A 21,075-nucleotide genomic window follows, 5' to 3' on the forward strand; every position below is an offset into this window, starting at 1 on the left:
TCCTGGTGGCAGCAGCTCCGGCTCCGGCAGCGGTTCGGTGGCGGCGGCCGGTCTACTGACCAGCTGCCGCCGCCACCATTTCCAGTTTAAAAAAAAACAAAAACGTGATAGGCTATGTAAAGATTTACGTAGCCTATCACGGCTAAGTTTTTTTTAAAAAAACGTGATAGGCTACATAGATGTTTACGTAGCCTATCACGGCTGACTTAAAAAAACACAACAACAACGCGCGTATGCAAATGGCGGCGGCCATTTGCGTTCCTTATTTTGGCATCCGCTACGCTATTTTGGCGTCCGCTACGCTATTTGCGTTCCCCTTATTTTCGCTGTCTTAGTCTACGTAAATCTTGACATAGACTAAGATGTGCCAAAATAAAGAATGCAAATTTCAGCGGCCGTGGCCGCCGCCATTTGCGTACGCGCGTTTTGTTGTTGTTGTTGTGAAGCTTCACAACTTCGAATCTTTGAAGATCATGCCTGAATTAGAAAAAAAAAATGCGGAGAAGCCCCGATTCTGTGAGGATAATGCCTTAATTTAAAAAAAACGCACATGCAGAGCGGGGGATAGGAGGGGGTAAAACTTAGTCTCATAAGGGATAGAACAACCCCCTACTCAATGCAGGAAGCCTGATTCCCAGGCGGTCGCCCATCCAACTACTGACCGGGGCCGACCCCGCTTAGCAACTGAGATCGGACAAGCGCATGCAGGAAAACAGCAGGAAAAAAGCACAGCACTTGAGTGTGAACTGAGCTCATGCATTTGATGAAGCACTGCAATGGGGAAAATGGGTGAGTGTGAATAATCACATTTTAATGTGAGAGCGTTTAACCCGACAGGACACCGAATTCATTGCGATGGCGGGCGCAATGTAGATCAGCCCAGAGACAGAGACAGAATGAGGGAGCAGGCTCTTACATTCATTTGAGAATAGTTGAGCTTCAGACAATTCTTGTTTGAGAAACTGAGAAACAATATTCTAGATTTTTGCAAACTGATGTCTTTTTTTTTTTTAATTGCCAACTTACAAATCAAGGTTAATGATGTTGATCCATATAAGATTCAGAGTGCAATTCTATACATGCTTAACTGGGAACGAGCCCCCGTGAAAACAACAGGATTTATTTCTGAGAAGAAATGTATAGGACTGCACTGCCCATCTACTTAACACAGGGGTGCAGAACATTAGGCCCCCGGGCCAAATCTAGATCTTTCCTAGGGACCTATCTTGCCCCCTGGGATTCCCCAGGCAGCCTTCTGCTGACCTACTCCATTTTCCCTGGCCACTGGTCATCGGGTGGTTTCTCAGCCTTTGTTCAGCCCCCCTATTCTTAAAAGGTTGAAATGCCTCTCCTCTAAGACTTAGTTGCTAGGAGTAAGAACTTTAAGCTAAAATATGCTGGCATTTTTGGTACTTTGGCTTAGCTCCTTTCGCCTTTGGTCTTGCCCCCTTTTGCAACCCACAACTAGAGTACTGCCCCAAAATCTTCTTTGAAATGGAATTTAGTGCTTGGGCTGAAAAAAGTTCTACCTCCATGACTTAACAGATCCCCCATTTTTTCTTAACTTGAGGGAGAAATGGAAGAAGGCTCAGGACAGGTGCAGGACAGGATAGCAAGTGAATTGTCACCCACTGTTGGAAAATGATCTCTTTTCTAAAAGCCTATAATCACTGCATTAACTTTTTGCCTCTTTTCTTAAACATGCTTCGTTTTAGTCAGTGGAGGCTCCAATGTCACTAGGGTGGTGAATCCGCTCTGGATTTCAGTCAGAACCAGTCAGAACTCTAAAGGAGCTCCTTTAGAGTTCTGACTGGTTCTAACTGAAACACGGAGTGGATTCACTGCCCCTACTGACATCAGAGCCACCAGCCTCCACCGGTTTTAATCTACAATATACGAGAGTCTGGGGGGAAAGCTACTAGTTCATATTCTTTATGCTTAATAAGGCTGTGTGCTGGTTTTGATATTTGCTTTTCATATTGCCAATTTTGCTTTTTCTATCTTTTGTTTTAATATTCTGCCTTTTTAATAAAATGACAACATTATGTAGGAAGGCACTGCTTGTACCTGCTTGACAAGACTTCAACGTGGGGGAGGGGGGAATCATTTCTAGAAGTGGGTCTAATCCTGCTACCAATTTTAAAATAACATATTAGAAAGATATCAAGATGCTTGGACTTCAGTGATTCACAGAGGGGGGAATCAAAATTGTTAAGGGACTTCCACAACAAATAGAAAGCCGAAATTTGTAGCCCAACATACCGTGACTACAGTAAGTCTAGATATTGCCCGTTTTGGGAATCTTGCTCAAATGACAATGGGCAGCTCACTTAAAGATGCTTGGACCAACCTTGGATTGACAGAAGAGTGAAGTTTTCTAGAGACTGGCAGGAGCATCTCTGTACTTGCAGAATACGAGCTGGATTTACTTGCATAGATAAAACTGTGAAATAGCAGCAGGCTGAGTAGCGACTCTGACAACACTGGTTTTCTTTTTCTATAAGCCTGAAAGTTTGCAGGTCACAAGACACTCAATCCTTCTTCCTTTCTCCAATGACAACACATTAGGGACACAAATATGAAAGCCAGCATGCAGCCCTAGAGTTTAATATATTTGTCTAAATTCCTTTTTGCTCTACCTACAAAAAGGGGGAAGGGAAAGGAAAACATACCATTGAAACTATTTAAGATGGGGGTAGTGGAAGGAATTGAAGATAGTTCAGAGGTTTAGCTTACATCTCATTCATTTACACTCCCCACAGATTGTAGCCACTGGACCTTTAAGGTGACATGTGTACAGCTGAAAGGGTAACACCCATGCGAGGCCACAAGCAAAGGGATATTCATCAGTTCCTGTATTCTCCGTGCTGCTTCTTTTTCCCCTGCGGCAAAGCACTGAGGGAGAAAGGAGACTTTATGTTCTGCCTGTCCCTCTCAGCCTCTTCCTCCTCGTCATATCTTTCCTCCTCCTCTTCAACCTCCTCATCGCTTTGGTGGGGGCTGTTGTGCTGAGAAATGGAGGGCGAGGGGGGTACCGATGAAGGACGTGGGTACCGAAATCCTTCAGTCTGCAAGAGAAATAAAAGTGGAAACTTTATTTTATTTGGCCCCACCCACTTTGTCTTAAGCCCTGCCCACCACTGAAATGCAGCCCCCGAGAGGTTTTCCAAAATGGAATTTGGCCCTCGGGCTGAAAGAGATTCCCCACTCCTGCTCCAGAAGCAGAGGACAGAGCTGTGCACGGATGGCCTCTGAACATTCTCCACCTTATTCATGGGTAGAGAAATTTGGGAGACACTTTCACCAAATTTCTCCAGGGGAAGGAGAAATTCTCAACAGTTTCTCCCAGGTGGGGCTCCCCATTGGCAGAGCTTGTAGCACAGCTTCTTTCATTTTTGGTAAGGATTTTTGGGTTTTTCATGCTGCAACAGCATCAGCTGCATTGGCAGGCTGGCCCCCATTTTGCATCCACCACAATGCAGGTGTGAGGGTGGGGGGCAGTGTTGTGTCTAGCTCCAGGGATGAAATGGAGTTAGTTCTCTGCCAAAATCTGTCCTCCAATTTCCTGAAAGTTTTCTTCCCCCATGAAAGGTGCTTCCAATCTCAGGACAGTCTATAATTTATGTTGAATTTCTTTTGGTGGTGTTTTTAAGTGTACCTAATCACTGCAAGGCTGATGGTGCTGTGTGTGTTTTCTTTCTTACACAGCTCTCCATTGCTCAGCAGCCTGCCAGGCTGCCTGCACTTCCTGATCTGGAAAAGCCCTGAGGGAGGAATTAGCTCATGATGCCTTCCACTGGGCTTCAACTGAAGTGTAGGGAGCTGAGGAAGCTACAGGCTGCTGGAGAGAGGATTGTACCATGAAAAGCAGGACACTTGTGCTCACTCCTCGGCCACCTTCTAAGCCCAAGAAACCCCAACCCAACCCATGAGAATTTCTCCGAAATTTCTTCACCATTGGTTTTTTTTTCCCAAAGCAATTTCTCTTCTATCCAATTGAATGCGAATGGTCGAAAAAAATGTGGGAGAAATTTTTGACACAGCACTAGTAGAGAATACTTCACTACCACAATGGTATTCCAAGTCACAGTTCCAATAGCTCCCCACAAAAAGCAGCCGCACAAAGAATGGAAGGTTCCTGGTTCAAGCCCTGGAAGCTCCTGACACTGGATGGTAATAGAACTGGAGTCCCTCTACCTTCGCCTTCCCTACCTTGTTGCCCTCTAGATGTTTTGGGATACAACCCCCCAAATTCCTGACCATTGGCCATGTTGACTGGGGCTGATGGGAATTAAAGTCCAACACATCTGAAGGGCACCAGGTTGAGGAAGGCTACTCTAGCTCGTTGGCACCATGCTGCTCATTGGGAGAGGGACAGTGGCTAGCATCTTTCCACCAGAAGCATTCTAAAACCTGGAGCTGGCCCTGTATCCCAGAAATTAGGACCTTGGAAGAACAAAGGAACAGTGTACTGCACACACCCTAGGGACAGAAGCGGTTTCAGTCAGGGAAAGGGAAGTCAGCTGGACATGGGGTCAGGCAACCGCTGCAGGGAAAAGGAGTGAGGGCACCCTTGTAAGCGAGGCATGGGCTGCTAAGAGAAGCCCCGCCCATGATACAAGAGATGGAAACTGTAAAAGGGAGCTGAGGGTGCAGCAAACGTCTTAGCTCTCAGACAGTGCTGGCTCCAGGTTTCTGGGGGCTCTTGGGCAAGACACCCTCCATGGGCCCCCTCCCACAGTGAGTCCCCCTTCTCACCACCATTGTCACCGTCTGCTGTTGCTCCTCATCCTCTTTCTCGTCATTGTTACAACTTGCCTGCTGGACAGGCAGAGAGCCAGGGAGCAAGGACGCTGTGGCATCTCCTGCTCCTCCTTCTCACCGCCATCTGGTCTGGGCCAAGAGGCAGGTGAACAGGCAGGCTGCAATGGTGAAGAGGGGGAGCGAGTCCAGGGAACTCTTGTCTGTGGGTTCCTGCTGGGGTGTGGGCGCTTGGCGACTGCCCAGCCCTGCCTACCTTTGATGTCAGCCCTGCTAACATATCTTCCATACGAGCTATGGTGTGTGTGTGTAAAAGAGAGGGAACAGATAACAGTGGAATGGCGCAAAAACAACACAAGGGGACAGGCAGATGGTGACATGCTCACTATCACATCTAGTTTGCCTCTTAAAGTCTAGATGTAAAAGAAGTTACCTTTGGTGGAGCATTTGGCTCCATCTCGAATTTTTCAGGAAACGTCCGACTAAGAGCCAAATGCCTGGCATGCATATAAAACTGTAAGAGGAGAGAAAGGGAGATCCGCAAGTTAAATGGTCTAAAGGAGAAAGAGCTCCATAACAAGAATCAAGAGAGAAAAGTAAAGTTCTCTGTTCTGAGTAAGATAGCTTTTAGAGTTCAGTGGACTTGTACAGTGTGGGACCTGCCAAGCTGAATACATCCATCAGCCATGTATTGCGGATGCCAGGTGTTTTACCACCACCACCCATCTATTTTTGAAGTCATGGGCAAGAAGAAAAACAGCTTTAATAAACCATCTTTGTACCATCTCAGCCAATGGAGGCTGGTGGCGACGAAGTCATGGGCAGTGTATCCACTCCAGGTTTCAGTCAGAACCAGTCAGAACTCTAAAGGGGCTACCCAAGGTGCTGAGCCCTGCCCCCAAAACACGTTCAGCACCTTGGATAGCTCCTTTACAGTTCTGGCTGGTTCTGACTGAAACCCAGAGCAGATTCACCACTCCACTGACATCAGAGCTATCAGCCCCTACAGTATCAAACCCTCTTGCAAGGAATGCAAAGAAGAAGAAGAAATGTAGGGTTCTGGATTTGTGCTTTTGTTTTGCAAGGGTTACTTGCAGACACAATATAAATGTCCGAGTTATATTACAGGGGTGTTGAACCTCTTTCAGACCAAGAGTGGAATTCCATTTTGGAGAAACTCTTGGAGGCTGCATTCCAGGGGTGGGTGCGGCTGAAGGAAAAATGGAAGGGGAAAAAAATACCAGCATATTTCAATTTAGAGCTTACTGCCAGTAACTAAATTTTAGGGGAAGAATTTCAATCTTTTAGAATGGGGGAAAAAACATGCAGAAGATGGGAAACCACCATATAATTTGTGGTCAGGGGAAGGGGTGTGTGTGACCATTTGGGGAACCCCAAAGTGCTGGATTGGAACCCCAGGCAGGCCAGATCTGGTCTGCAGGTATGAGCTTCAACACCCGTTATAAAAGAACATAGGAATTGTGACAGTCGGGCTGTGAACCTGCTCCGAGTTTCAGTCAGGACTAGTCTAACAGATCTATCCAAGGTGCTTATTATTGTATTTATTGTTTAGGGGTTTTTATGTTTGTAATCCACCCCGAGGGCATTGGCTAGTTGGGGTGGCAGTATATAAGTTGAATAAATAAATAAATAAATAAATAAGCATAAATCTTCATTTAAATGAAAAAGCAGTTGTTTACATATGATTATTAGATGCTGTTTAGGTATCTCCTGAGGTTGCTCAGAAAAGTATCTAAAGCAACAGTGGGCTTGAATGGACACAGCTTAAATAGTGGAACATACCCTGCCGAGATATCTCCAGTCCAGCAGGTCTGAGAGCCTCTCCGTTCGGTTTCTCTGGATGATTCTTTGTCGACGTGATTGCTGGCAGAATCCATAAAGGAACTGCGTCAGCTGATTACAAGACTCGTCTGGGGAGCGGAATCTTCTGTCCACGATGTAAATACCTGCAGGAGAAAAACCAGTTTTGCTGGAGACAAGAGGACATAGATGCTCTTTTGACTTTTGAAGGCTTCTGTCACATCTGTCATTGCACACAAGAACAACCTTTAGAAAACTCCTTCTCTTGAAGTGGAGACATCCACACTTGGCTTAGTCAGTCTCTATTCTCCTCTTCTTCCTCCTCCTCTTTAAAAAAAAAATGAAGTGGAATTTTGAGGAGCTCTAAAGCTTGTATTTTATCAGCCCGATCCCTCAGAGACAGGGCAGCGGTGGGCAGCTTGTTGCCCTGCGGATGTTTTGGCCTTCAACTCCCATCAGCTAGAAGGAAGTCTTCTTGACCTGTCATGGGTCTGCCTCACTAGCCAGGCAGACAACGCTATTTTAATCGCAGCAGCGCCACTGGTTCAGTTTGCACAGCGCGCCCAGAGAAATTGGTAGGATGCGATAGAACCGTGTGGCGCTTCTCGGTCTCTGTTTCTATTGGAATTTACACGGAAACTTTTCAAAACATCCCATACTGGACTCAGACACGCTCGAAGGCAGCACTTTTCAATGGAGGTTCTCACCATAAGCAGCTGGATCAGCGACATGCTCCTGCATGAAGCAGCCAAATCCTGAGAGGTTCGTGGTCACGCTGGGAATCCCCATGACGGTGCACTCAGCTGCCAAAAGACAAAGTCAAAGAGGGTTTCGGAACACTGTGCAACTTGGAAGTGTTGCACCAGAAGCAGGAGATGTGCAGGCCACGCTGATACTGTATGCCATCCCAATGCACAACCTGCATCCGGCATTCGGTCATACATAGAGATGGATGAACCTGTCTGTTTCATGTTCTATAAGGTTTGCATTTTGTCAGGCACAACTTGTCAGGTTTCTGCATCATTTTGTGGATTTTTTAAAAAGCCTGCATGAAATTTCATACGGATTTTTGTGTGCAATTTCCCCTGATATATGCATTTTTGCATGTACTTTCCCCTACTATAAGCCTTTTGATACACAATTTTCCTTAATGTAGGCCTCTTTGTATGCATTTTTTAAATTGGAAAACTGTATCAGAAAACCAAAGGATAATTGCATTCCAGGTTGTGTATTAGTTCAGGAAGTGCAAATTACATTGGTCCCTATTAAAATGCAGACCAAAACACATTTCAACCCATCCCTAGACTTGTCTAGCCTCCACCCACCCACCCACCCATCCATCCATCCATCCATCCATCCATATGCCCCTTTTCTACAAGATTGTTTCCCAAGCAGCTTACAACATATCAATTCAACTACAGCAATAGATATAACATTGTAAGATTGCTATACAATTTGTACCTGCAAAGGAATCTGGACAGAAAAATGCTAAGGGAGCCAGAAGGACTGTTTAAAGTGTCTTACTGGGCATATCGGCCAACCAGCCCTGTCTGTACCTTCCTCTTATTAGAGAGACTGCTGTCTAGATGGCCAGCAGTAGAGGCTCTCCCGGTAGCTAAGAAATAGCTGGAATATCCCTGGATTGTTCAGAATGAGGGCATATCTTTCTCCCTACCCTAAGTGTAATCTAGGTCCAGGTTGTTGAAAAGAAACAACAGAAACTGCACTTTGGACACAGAGACTAACAGTGTAATAACTAAGTATGTCCGTGGCTTTTGCTAATGAAAATTTTGTCTTATAGTAGAGCTTCCTGCAGGTCTGTCCAGTTTATTGGCCATACAGATAGTGGGAAGCTGTTATCAGGCTCTGGAAAGTTAACCTTTAGAATGGAAAGAGAAGATACCTTGACAGTAGAAAAAGTGGAGAACTACTTTCCCAGTGTACTAAAGACAGCTTTGGAATAATAGGAATGTAAGAGGAGCCCTCTTGGACAGGACCAACGTTCCATCTACTCAAATATTCTGGTTCATTATTTATATTTGATTGATTGATTGATTGATTTGTACCCAGCCTTTCTACCAAGAGAAATGGCACTGAAAGTGGCATAGGGTGCAGTCCTATCGATTGTGCTCATGCTGCTCAGAAGCCTCTGAACTCAGGGCTTTGAGATTTCTATGCCCTGCTGGGCTGAAGCCAGCATGGCGGGAAGAGGGGCAGATGCAAACTTTGTCTCCCCATTCTCCATCTGTGGTGATTTTCGCTAGACGGGCTGAGGAGGCTTTGGAGGGGGAAGGAAGGAGGCTGGTGGAGGCTCAGGATATCTTGTATCCCGGCCTCTTTGGTCTCCTCCCCTCCCCACCCATCAGAATATCCCCTTTCTTCCTCCTCTGAGGTTGCTTTTCTCAACTTGGCACGCAGCAGGTGCTGTTCTTTCCACGCTGGCTGTGAGGAGGCGGATCTCTGAGTCCCTCTTCTGAGGTCAGAATGCTGTCTCCGACCTCAGAAGGGTTTTTCTGAGCAATCCTACAGTCCCTGGGATGCTTTCCTAGGACCACAGGATTGCTCTCTTACAATCATAAATAAAACTTGATTGAAACAATAATAAAACAAATGTACTAAAATATTATTAAAAACATAACAACAATGGAATAAAAACAGCATCCAACTCAACAGACCCACTTACACTCCAAAGGCCAGTTTAAATAAAAAACGTATTTGCCTGCTGGCAGAAGGACAGCAGTGAGGGAATGAACCCAGCCTCCCTCAGCAAGGAGTTCCACAGCCTGGGAGTGGCTAGTGAGAAGGCCCTTTTCACATCGCCACAAACATACCTCTGAAGGAAACTAAGATATCTGCTCTCCTCTGTTACCAGAATTCAGAAGATACACTGCCACTGAATTTGGAGGCTGTATTTATCTATGAAATCTAACAACCACCAATAGACACATCCTCGCTGAATGTTTGTGTTCCTTTAAAAAACACACATCTAAGCTAGCCACCCATGACCTCATCTTGTTGCAGCAAGTTCCATAAGTTAACGTTACCAGAAACCAGTGATAAAATATATACATATAAAATAAATAAAAGCAAGGAAATCTATAATTTGCTCACCAGGAGTATAGCCCCAGGGCTCATAGTATGATGGGAATACACCAAGATGGCAACCTCTGACAAACTCTTCATAGTCCATTGGTAATAATGGACTAGTTGAAGAAAGGAATTCAGGGTGCAGTATCACCTGTAGAACAGGAGGAGGAGGAAGAGGAGAGGAGGAGGAGGAGGGGAAGAAAGATAACATAACTTTTGCTTCAGGTATCTGAAAGGCTGTCATTGTTGCTCCAGAGGGCAGGACTGGAACCCATGGGTGAACTCAGGTCTGGCTCAAGACATTTTGCTGCTTAGGTGAAGACCAAGGGGCTCCCCCCCGCCATCCTGTGCACAAAAGCCAACTAGGCTGGCAGATAAACCTGTCTTCAACCCAAATGATGGATCAGCATCCTCCACTGCACCTGAAGACAGCAGGGTGACTCTCCACCAACACCTTGCTGCCGCCTCCCAGCTCTGTCGCTTGAGGCAACTGCTTCACTCTGCCTAATGTCAGGGCTGGCCCACATTAACAGGGAAGCCGATTTCAGCTAAATCTTAGGAGAAACGTCCTAACAGTACAACCTCTTTGACACTGGGGAAATGGTGGGGTCTCCTTTGCTGGAGGTATTTAAGCAGAGGCTGGAAAGCTACCTGTCAGGGATGCTGTGCCTGCAAGGTTCCCGCCTTGAGCAGGTGGTTGAACTATGTGACCTCCAAAGTCCCTCCCAGCTCCAAAGTTCTATGATCTAATTTCTGTGCCATAGCTCAGCAGCAGCGGAGGCTGGTGGCTCCGATGTCCGTGGGGCAGTGAATCCGCTCCAGGTTTCAGTCAGAATCAGTCAGAGCTCTGAAGGAGCTCTCCAAGGTGATGCACCTTGGAGAGCTCCTTTAGAGCTCTGACTGGTTCTGACTGAAACCTGGAGTGGATTCACTGCCCCACAGACATCGGAGCCACCAGCCTCCACTGCTTGGCAGCAGAGAAGACCCTTGACGTGCGGAAGGACTTGTGTTCAATCTCTGTCATCCCCACTTAAAGGGAGCTCAGACAGCAGTGCAGGTAAAGACCCCCTGCCTCAGACACTGCCAGTCAACGTCCAAAATATTGGGACAGATGCCAGGCCAGTGTCAAAGGTAGGCATGGTTGGGCAGCTGCTGAGGGCCCACATCCCAGCAGGGGCCCACCGACAAGACCCCTTCAGACTTGCTCCTCCTCCTCTTCACCATTGCAACCTTCTTGTTCACCTTCCTCTCACTCTGGCCCAGACAAAGGTAGTGATGAGAAGGAGAAGCAGTAGATCCTGCTTCCTCCTTGCTCACTGGCTCCCTGCCCTTCAAGCAAGCGAGTGGCAGCAACGATGAGGAAGAGGACGAGGAGCCATTGCAGCTGGTGGCAATGGTGGTGAGATGGAGGACTCACTGAGGAAGGGGGCCCAATGAGTGTCTTGGCCAAGGCCCCACAAACACCGGGAGATGGCACTGCCAGTCAGAGCCCGAAATACCATTGGCCTGACTTAGTTTAAGGCAGCTTGGTGGGTTCCCTTCGGTGGTCTAAAAATGACACATTGTTTTCTTCTTGTACAAGTTGGGCAGAGCTGCTTGCTCTTGAGAAGAAAGGAAATATACAATCGAGCAGCGAGTGTTTTACCTTAACCCGGTCTGTCCGGTTGTTGAAAAGGCCAATCCGTCTAATGGTGCTGAGGATCGGATCGCTGGAATCATCAATCATGTTGTGGGTTGTCACTGGTGGGAGACTCTGTCGCTGCAACAGGACAGCAGATGCCTTTTAGATATACAGCTTGCAAACAAAGAATAATGGCAAGCTTATAATCAATAGGGTATGTTCTAAAGAGGAGCAGGGCGTTCTCTGTAGTGGCCCCCATCTTTATGGAACTCTCTTCCATGGGAAGCTTGATTATTTAACTTTATAGTTGCTTTTAGGAAATCAGCAAAATCCTTTAAAAAAATTTCAGCAAGCATTTAGGTGGGGTGGAGAGAAAGAATGCTATTAATAGCTTGATCTTATATTGTCCTGAACACCTTGTTGCCCCTTTTTTGCTGCCGCAAATCACCTCTTTTTCCTTTTGTGCTAGTTACATTGTGCAAACATCGGTTTACGCTAGCATAACATCATTAGGACAACACTGGATACTACTGGATACTGCCCAAGATCTGTAGTCTGGACCGTACCACTTCAGATAGCAGGTGGGGGCTCACGTGACTGAATCGCTCCCCAATCAATCAATCAATCAATCAATCTATCAATCCTTGCACATAGAAAACTGGATGCTAGAACCCTTTCCCCTGACAAGCTGATTTTCTTTGTGGAAGGAATATTTTTGTGGGAGAAGTATTTGACCACGTGAGCCTCCCTCCCTAGCCTGTACATAATGGTATAGCTGAAATATAGGTTTACTACACTATGGAGAGCTAGGCCTATAAGACAAGTTTTATGTTTTGGCATTAACAACAACAAAAAAGAATCATAGGAAGAATCTGTCCTTTAACCTGGGTTGAATAGATGGCTCGTTTTATGATGGTGAGGTCATCGCGATCTATGATCTTATTCATATCTGGGATTTCTCCTCTGTGGATGCAAGAGGGGAAATTTTAGTGAAAAAGGAAGATGTTTTCCAAAAATTCTAATCTAGATTTCACATTGAGCCTGGCCTTTCTCTGGCCTGCATTACTGGGACCAACAGCTCAATCCTAGGCATGTCTAAGCAGAAGGAAACCCCACTGAGTTAAATAGAGTGTCCTCCCAGGTAAGTGTGCATTGCTGCAATATTCTAGGCACGCTTACTAAGATGTAAAGGTGCTTTCAGATGAGGCTTTTATCATGCAATCACCCTGCCTCATTCACAGAATTTTGCAGGGAGTCCAGACAACATCTTGGTTCATTTGTAACACTCCCAAGTTTATTGTAAACTGCTCAAAAGGCTCAGGATAAAAATAACAAACAAGGAAGGAAGCAAAGAGTTACAGCATGCAGGTTTACACATGATGCTAGCTGTGGTCAGCTGTGGCTGCCCAAAACACATGCACTGCATGTACAGAGTTAAACATGGATGTGTCAACAGATATGATGAACTGCTGTGTTGCACAGGGCCAGCCCAACACATTTTGCTGCCCAAGGTGAAGGACAAGATGGTGCCATGTACCAAACCTGGCCAGACTGGCAGGTGAATCTTCCTGCAACAGTTGTGATGGGACAGCACCCTCCACCACAGAAGGGAAGCTTATGGGGTGAGGGCAGGCCATGCGGCACACACCATTTTGGCCCCAAACACCTCACCATTACTCTGCACCCCATTGCCTGAGGTGCTTGCCTCACTCTGGGCCAGCCCTTGTGCTGCACATTAATTTCTACATTGAAACACCTTCCAAACAGGAAACACTTGGAAGCACCTTCCAGATAGGAACAATCTTGTATATATAATTTCAAAGATGGGAGATAGTTGGTCATCCCTTTTTGACTGCCTTCCTGTTGACTGATTCTCATGAAACGCACTTCATTGGAAAGCTCTTGACATGCAGATTCCACGAATATCAAGTTTTCACTATGCTTCAAAGTCGGGAGTTTATTTATATCCATAAATCTTTAAAAAATAATAATAATGAGGCTATCTTCTATAACAATGTACTATAAAGTTTTATTTTTAATATAAAAATGGCAAGTATAATTACACAAACATAATTGCAAATTGGAGCAAAATGAAATATGGACACCAAAAAGTCTCTGTGCACCTTTACAAATACAGGTGTAGGCCAAAGTAGAATGATATGCCAGTAACATACAGCCTGTAAACAAATCATGAAGTGATTAAGAGACACCTACAGTTTGTATGTTTCAATAAACGCAGTTAGTTAAGTTAAACCTTTCGTTAGATTTTATTTTTCTCGACGAACTATGTTTGTGGGGAACCAACTGGTTTCTTAGAATATGGACGATAGAGTGAGCTGTAATGTATGTATTCTAAGGAACTGTTATTCCCTTGGACATGGCAGGTGATAAAATGCCCAGAGATACATAATTGTACAGCAGCCTTCATCAACCTGGTGCCCTACAGATGTTTTGGACCAATTCCCATCAGCCTCAACCAGCATGGTCAATGCTCAGGAATACTGGGAGTTGTAGTCCCAAACATCTGGAGGACACCAAGTTGGGGAAAGCTGTTCTCAAGTGACATATGAGAAACTGAAGTTCTCACCTTAATAGTGCTTCATAGAGTTTCTTGCCAAACTTTTCTTTCACAGTATGTGCAGTGTCCCTAAGAGACAGCAAAACAAATAATTAAAGGCTTCTCATTTTCCACCTTGCCTCCCTGACCCAGTGTTTTCTGTGTTTATTAGTTTATAGTCTGATTATACCATTACACACTTCCCCAAGTTGTGAAAAATTACTGGGACAGCACTATCTTGGTTTGCCTTCCTTTAGAAGAAAAAAGTACTGGAGACATATGGCATTTTTGTAATATTTGGTTTATTTAGAAATATACAAGTAGATCACAGGTGTGTGACGACAGCATAAGCATTCCTAGCAGGCTGCAAATCCACTGAAACCCATCAGATTCCCCCAAAAGGTACCCCAATATCCTTTCAGCATTTAGGGCATGCTCCCTCCCTCTCTTTCTCTCCCTCTCTCTCTCTCATTCCCCCAAACGGCAGTTTCTTCCTACACAGGGAACACAGTTGTCCCCCTAGCTAGGGTGTGGGGAAGGAAGCGGCTTTTGTATCCCACATTCAACTGTTAGTCCGATCACTTTTCTGTATGAAGAATGGGGGTAGGGTGTCAACTTGTCTGCAAAGATCTCTTTATCTCTCCCATTGAAGAAACATCTATCCAACACCATTCACTAGTAATTAGTTAATGAGAGAAGGGGCATAGGCCAGGTAGAACACATGCTTTGCATGTAAAAGGCCCCAGGTTCAGTTCCCAGTATCTCTGGATAAAGATAGGAAAACTCTAGCCTGGAGAGCAGTTGCCAGTCAGTGAAGACAACATTGAGCTTAATGGACGAAAACCTGGTCTGACTTGATTTAAGGCATCTTCCTATGTACCTAACATGATTAACAAAAGAGGAGGCTGTGCTGTGCTAGCCAATGTTCATAGTAACATATTGTATGTTTGGTAAGACTGAAGTTATATTATTATTGCTGTGCTCATGCACAGCTCCCCATGGTGATATTTGGCATTCTACATCATTTTGCATTGTTTTATATTTTGTTTTGAACACAAACAATGCCATTGCTTTATCCGATCACTAGGTGGTGGTCTGGAAAATACAAATTTCCTGTCTTTGGGCTGCTTTGCCCATCCCACAACAGTGACAAGACTGGAAGCATGACTGAATTGCATTTCCTCTCTTGCTGCTTCAGAGCCTTGGAAAGGAGAGAATGGTGTGTAGGGACATTTTTCTCCCTTTCTCTAGAACCCGGGGTCAGCCTATGAAGCTGATTGGTGAAAGGACAGATAAAAGGAAGTTCTTCTTCACACAGCACATAGTTAAACTATGGAACTCGCTACCACAGGATGTAGTGATGGCCACCAATATGGATGGCTTTAAAAGGTTGTTGGACAAATTCCTGGAGGAAAAGGCTATCAGTGGCTACTAGTCTTGATGGCTATGTGCTACCTCCAGTACCAGAGGCAGTGAGCCTAAGTACACCAATTGCTGGGGAATATGGGTGGGAGGGTGCTGTTGCACTCATGCCCTGCTTGTGCGTTCCTGGTCAAAGGCTGGTTGGCCTTTGTGTGAACAGAATACTGAAGTAGATGGACCCTTGGTCTGATCCAGCATGGCTTTTCTTATGTTCATATGCTGTTATGAGTATTTTCCCCCATGGGTGCATGTTATTCAACTAGAGATGAATGAATCTGTCAGTCTTGGTTTGTCTCAGTTTCTCAATTTTCCAGTATTAACCTTGGTTTGCTCTGAACTGCGAGAATGTTTATGTTAAAGCCGCCGCCGCCATTTTCTTTTTTCCCCATAGACGTGATAGGCTACGTAAAGATTTACGTAGCCTATCACGGCTGGGTTAAAAAAAAAAAAACGTGTATGAAAATGGTGGCAGCTATGGCTGCCGCCATTTGCGTTCCTTATTTTTGGCCGTCTTAGTCTACGTAAATATTTACGTAGAATATTATGGTGAAAATAAAGGGGAACACAAATAGCATAGCAGGCGCCATTTGCGTCCCTTTTTGATTCGCCGTTTTAGCCTACGTAAATATATATGTAGGCTAAAACGGTGAATCAAAAAGGGATGCAAATAGCGCCCGCTATGCTATTTGCATTCCCCTTTATTTTTGCCATAATAGTCTACGTAAATATTTACGTAGACTAAGACGGCCAAAAATAAGGAACACAAATGGCGGCGGCCGTACCCGCCACCATTTGTGTACGCATTTTTTTTTTTTACCCAGAGCCCACCGCGGCCGGAAATCCAGCTGCAGACAGCTCTGGCCTGGGCCTGGCCGGCTGCTCCGCAGAGCTGCCGTGGAGCACAGCCGGCCGTGGAGGATTCCGGGGGGGAGGAACGGATTGCCTCCCCCCCCATCGAGGATTCCGGGGGGAGGGACGGAACGCTCCCCCCCCATGAACATAACCCGCGGAAAGGTAAGTGACTTTCATACATCCCTAGTCTCTGCTTCTCTTACTATGCTGTCTAGGTTTGCCATAGCTTTCCTCCCAAGGAGCAAGCATCATTTAATTTCATGGCTACAGTCACCGTCTGTGGTGATCTTGGAGGCCAAGAAAATAAAATCTGTCACTGCTTCCATTTCTTCCCCTTCTATATGCCAGGAAGTGATGGGGCCAGATGCCATGATCTTAGTTTTTTTAATGTTGAGTTTCAAACCAGCTTTTGCACTCTACACTTTCACCCTCAACAAGAGGCTCTTTAGATCCTCTTCGCTTTCTGCCATTAGGGTGGTATCGTCTGTGTATCTGAGGTTGTTGATAATTCTCCTGGCAATCTTAATTCCGACCTGTGATTCATCCAACCTGGCGTTTCTCATGATGTACTCTGCATGTAAGTTAAATAAGCAGGGCGACAATATGCAGCCTTGTCATACTCCTTCCCCAGTTTTGAACCAATCGGTTGTTCCATGTCTGGTTCTTACTGTTGCTTCTTGGCCCTCGTACAGGTTTCTCAGGAGACAGGTAAGGTGGTCTGGTACTCCCATCTCTTTAAGAATTTGCCACAGTTTGTTGTGATCCACACAATCAAAGGCTTTAGCATAGTCAATGAAGCGGAAATAGACGTTTTTCTGGAATTCTCTTGCTTTCTCCATGATCCAGCAAATGATGGCGATTTGATCTCTAGTTCCTCTGCCTCTTCGAAACCCAGCTTGTAGTTCCGGTAGTTCTCGGTTCACATGCTGCTGAAGCCTAGCTTGTAGGATTTTGAGCATAACCTTGCTGGCATGTGAAATGAGCGCAATTGTACGGTAGTTTGAACACTCTTTGGCATTGCCCTTCTTTGGAATTGGAATGTAAACTGACCTTTTCCAGTCTTGTGGCCACTGTTGAGTGTTCCAAATTTGTTGGCATATTGAGTGCAGCACTTTAACAGCATCATCTTTTAGAATTTTAAATAGCTCAGCTGGAATACTGTCATCTCCGCTAGCTTTGTTGTTAGTAATGCTTCCTAATGCCCACTTGACTTCGCTCTCTAGGATGTCCGGCTCAAGTTCAGTGACCGCACTCTCATGGCTATCAGGGACATTCAGATCTTTCCTGTATAGTTCTTCTGTGTATTCTTTCCACCTCTTCTTAATCTCATCTGCTTCTGTTAGGTCCCTGCCTTCTTTGTCCTTTATCATGCCCGTCTTTGCACAAAATGTTCCCTTGAGATCTCCGATTTTCTTGAAGAGATTTCTAGTCTTTCTCATTCTGTTGTTTTCCTCGATTTCTTTGCATTGTTCATTTAAGAAGGTCTTCTTGTCTCTCCTTGCTATTCTCTACGGTTGGCGGAGAATTTCTCCCCGAAACTTCGGGGGGCCGAGCGCCAACGTGTTTGGCCCCCCGAACAAGTTTCGGGGAGAAATCCTCCGAACCCCCCCACCCCCCGGGACAGGACTTACCTTCGCCGAATGTCCCTCCCGGTGGCGGGTCCGGTCGGCGGTTCGGCGGGTGTTCGAGCGGGGCGGGAGCGGCAGCTGGTCTTTCAACCGGCTGCCGCCGCCGCCATTGCAATAAAAGAAAAAGAAAAAACGCCCCCTGATAGGCTACGTAACGATTAACGTAGCCTATCACGGCTAGATTTGCAAAGTCAGCCGTGATAGGCTACGTCAATCGTCACGTAGCCTATCACGGGTGACTTTAAAAAAAAAAGTGTGTACGGATAATGGCAGCCCCCATAGGGAGCCGCCATTCGCGTTCCTTATTTGGTCGCTGTAGTCTACGTAAAGATTTACGTAGACTACGGCGAAAATAAGGGCAACGCTATTTGCGTTGCCCTTATTTTCACCATAGTCTACGTAAACATTTACGTAGACTACAGCGACTAAATAAGGAACGCGAATGGCGGCTCCCTATGGGGGCCGCCATTAGCGTACTCGCTTTTTTTTTTTTAAGTCACCCGTGATAGGCTACGTGACGATTGACGTAGCCTATCACGGCTGACTTTGCAGATCTAGCCGTGATAGGCTACATTAATCGTCACGTAGCCTATCAGGGGGCGTTTTTTTTAAAAAAAAAACTTTCGCGTTCGTGGCCGGGCGAGGCGGGAAGCCTCCTCCCCGGCCTGAATTTCAGCCGGGCGAGGCGGGAAGCCTCTCCCCCGGCCTGAATTTCGGCCGGGGCAAGGCAGGAAGCCTCCCCCCCCCGGCCTGAACTTCACGGGGGGAGCAACGATGCGCCTCCCCCCCACCGCGAACGTCCTTCGAGGACAGGTAAGGGACTTTCGTCCACCCCTACTATTCTCTAGAACTCTGCATTCAGTTGGGCATATCTTTCCCTTTCTCCCTTGCTTTTCGCTTCCCTTCTTTCCTCAGCTACTGGTAAAGCCTCCTCAGACAGCCACTTGGCTTTCTTGCATTTCTTTTTCTTTGGGATGGATTTCGTTGCTGCCTCCTGAACAATGTTACGGACCTCCGTCCATAATTTCTCAGGCACTCTTTCTATCAGGTCTAATCCCTTAAATCTATTCCTCTCCTCCACTGTATATTCATAAGGGATATGATTTAGGTCATACCAGAATGGTTTAGTGGTTTTCCCTACATTCTTCAATTTCAGCCGAAATTTTGCGATAAGAAGCTCATGATCTGAGCCACAGTTAGCTCCAGGCCTTGTTTTTACTGACTGTATAGAGCTTCTCCATCTTTGGCGGCAAAGGACATAATCAATCTGATTTCGATATTGACCATCTGGTGATGTCCATGTGTAGAGTCGCCTCTTGTGCTGTTGGAAAAGAGTGTTTGCTATGATCAGCATGTTCACTTGGCAAAACTCTATTAGCCTTTGTCCTGCTTCATTTTGTACACCCAGGCCATGCTTGCCTGTTATCCCGGTGATTTCTTGACTTCCTACTTTAGCATTCCAATCCCCTATGATGAAAAGGACATCTTTTTTGGGTGTTAGTTCTAGAAGGTGTTGTAGGTCTTCATAGAACCGATCAACCTCAGCTTCTTCGGCCTCAGTGGTTGGGGCATAGACTTGAATTACTGTGATGTTGAATGGTTTGCCTTGGATTCGTACTGAGATCATTCTATCATTTTTGAGATTGTACCCCAGTACTGCTTTTCCCTGGAGTGGGTTGCCATTTCCTTCTCCAGTGGACCACATTTTGTCAGAACTCTCCACCATGACCTGTCCGTCTTGGGTGGCCCTGCACGGCATAGCTTATGGCTTCACTGAGTTATGCAAGCCCCTTTGCCACAACAAGGCAGTGATCCATGAAGAAGTATATTCCCTCACATTTCAGTCCATTCTATGCATTGTCAGAATGGTGTGGTAGAATTCTGGTTCGTCCCACTTCAGAATGCAGAAGGGTGGGAATGCTCTGCCATGTTTAAATAAACACAAAACTTCTTACATATAATAAACTAGCACATCAAAGAGAAAGGTTTAACAAAGCCCCTTTCCCTGATGGGCTAGCTGACTACATGCAGGGAGCTTTTTATGTGGGGGAACATTAAAAATGTGACACCCCCAGCTGCAGTCTGATTGGTAAACTACCAGAATTCTTCCACCTCTGTCCAATCTCCATAAAGCATGGATCAGATCTTCCTCTTGCCTAATGTCTGTGAAATGCGCAGCTTCCTTTGGCCAATGGAAAACCTACCAGCCTTATCTCTCTCCAGAAACAATAATTAACTCATGTGTTCTGTCACTTTGAAACAGAAAGAAAGATTTTACCATAGCTGCTTTCGGACTGCCTGGCCTTTCAGGGTTTCCACATTGAAATTGTTTGTACTTGCTGGCATTATGAAGAACACAACGACAGTGACATCACTTCTGTGGACCTGAAAGAAAAGATAATTGGGAAAGGAATCAAAAATAAAACTGCCAATACTGTGATTCCTTTATACAAATCTATGGTGCAACCACGCTTGGAATACCGTGTACAGTTCTTGTCACTGCACATCAAAAAGGATATTGTAGAGCTGGAGTAGGTGCAGAAAAGGGCAACTAACATGATCCAGAGGCAGGAACAAGTCATACATGAGGGAAGGTTACAACTTTCACAGCTGTTAAGCTTAGAAAAAAGGCAAATAAGAGGGGACGTGATAGAGATGTATACAATTATGTATGGTGTGCGGAAACCCGGAAAGGGGTCAAGGAGATGTTTTTCTCCCTCTTTCATAATACTAGAACCTGTAGTTAGTGCATAATTAAACCGTGGGATGTGCTACCACATGATGTAGTGATGGTTGCCAACTTGGGGAGCTCTAAGGAGAGATCAGACAAATTCATGGAAGATAAGGCTGTCGATGGCTACTGGTCATGATGGCTCTATATTGCCTACAGTATCAGAGGCAGCATGCCTATGTAAACCAGTTGCTGGGGAACATGAGCAGGAGGGGCTGTTGCACTCATGTCCTGCTTGTGAGCTTCCTAGAGGCATCTGGTTGGCCACTGTGGGAACATTATGCTGGACTAGAAAGGCCTTTTGTCTGATCCAGCAAGCCTTTTCTTATCTTCTTATGATTGACGAAGACAGCTGCATATATAGATATATTCATTCTTACCCTCAGTAGGAAGTTTAATCTTGACAAGGCCTCTAGAAACATGTCAGCTCCTTTGTTTGAAAACTCATATCTCCCAGCAATGAAGAAAAACAAGGTCCTGTCAAGGTTGAAATCAAGATGGCTGAAAGCAAAGCAAACAAGTGTAAGAGTTTAGGTGATCAAACAGCCCATGAGGTAGGCCAGGCCAAGTAAAGGTCACCAACATATAGCAACGC

General features: G+C 45.6%; 1 protein-coding gene across 1 annotated transcript in view; it reads right to left on the reverse strand.

Moving 5' to 3' along the window:
• Positions 1 to 979: 979 nt before the first annotated feature.
• GYS2 (glycogen synthase 2) overlaps positions 980 to 21,075 on the reverse strand; it is a 65,166-nt gene continuing 45,070 nt past the window's right edge. The window contains exons 7-16 of the mRNA XM_084811692.1: positions 20,861 to 20,981; positions 20,028 to 20,134; positions 13,878 to 13,937; positions 12,175 to 12,253; positions 11,315 to 11,428; positions 9,694 to 9,820; positions 7,290 to 7,385; positions 6,565 to 6,728; positions 5,195 to 5,275; positions 980 to 3,068 (exon numbers count right to left, since the gene is read on the reverse strand). Of these exons, the coding sequence (XP_084667818.1) occupies positions 2,847 to 3,068; positions 5,195 to 5,275; positions 6,565 to 6,728; positions 7,290 to 7,385; positions 9,694 to 9,820; positions 11,315 to 11,428; positions 12,175 to 12,253; positions 13,878 to 13,937; positions 20,028 to 20,134; positions 20,861 to 20,981 (1,171 nt within the window). The 3' untranslated portion in view covers positions 980 to 2,846. The remainder of the gene's footprint in view (positions 3,069 to 5,194; positions 5,276 to 6,564; positions 6,729 to 7,289; positions 7,386 to 9,693; positions 9,821 to 11,314; positions 11,429 to 12,174; positions 12,254 to 13,877; positions 13,938 to 20,027; positions 20,135 to 20,860; positions 20,982 to 21,075) is intronic.

This window comes from Heloderma suspectum, chromosome 7 (assembly GCF_057233095.1).
Source record: "Heloderma suspectum isolate Gila_16-S chromosome 7, 16-S_ref, whole genome shotgun sequence".
In the NCBI taxonomy this organism is placed as follows: Eukaryota; Metazoa; Chordata; class Lepidosauria; order Squamata; family Helodermatidae; genus Heloderma; species Heloderma suspectum.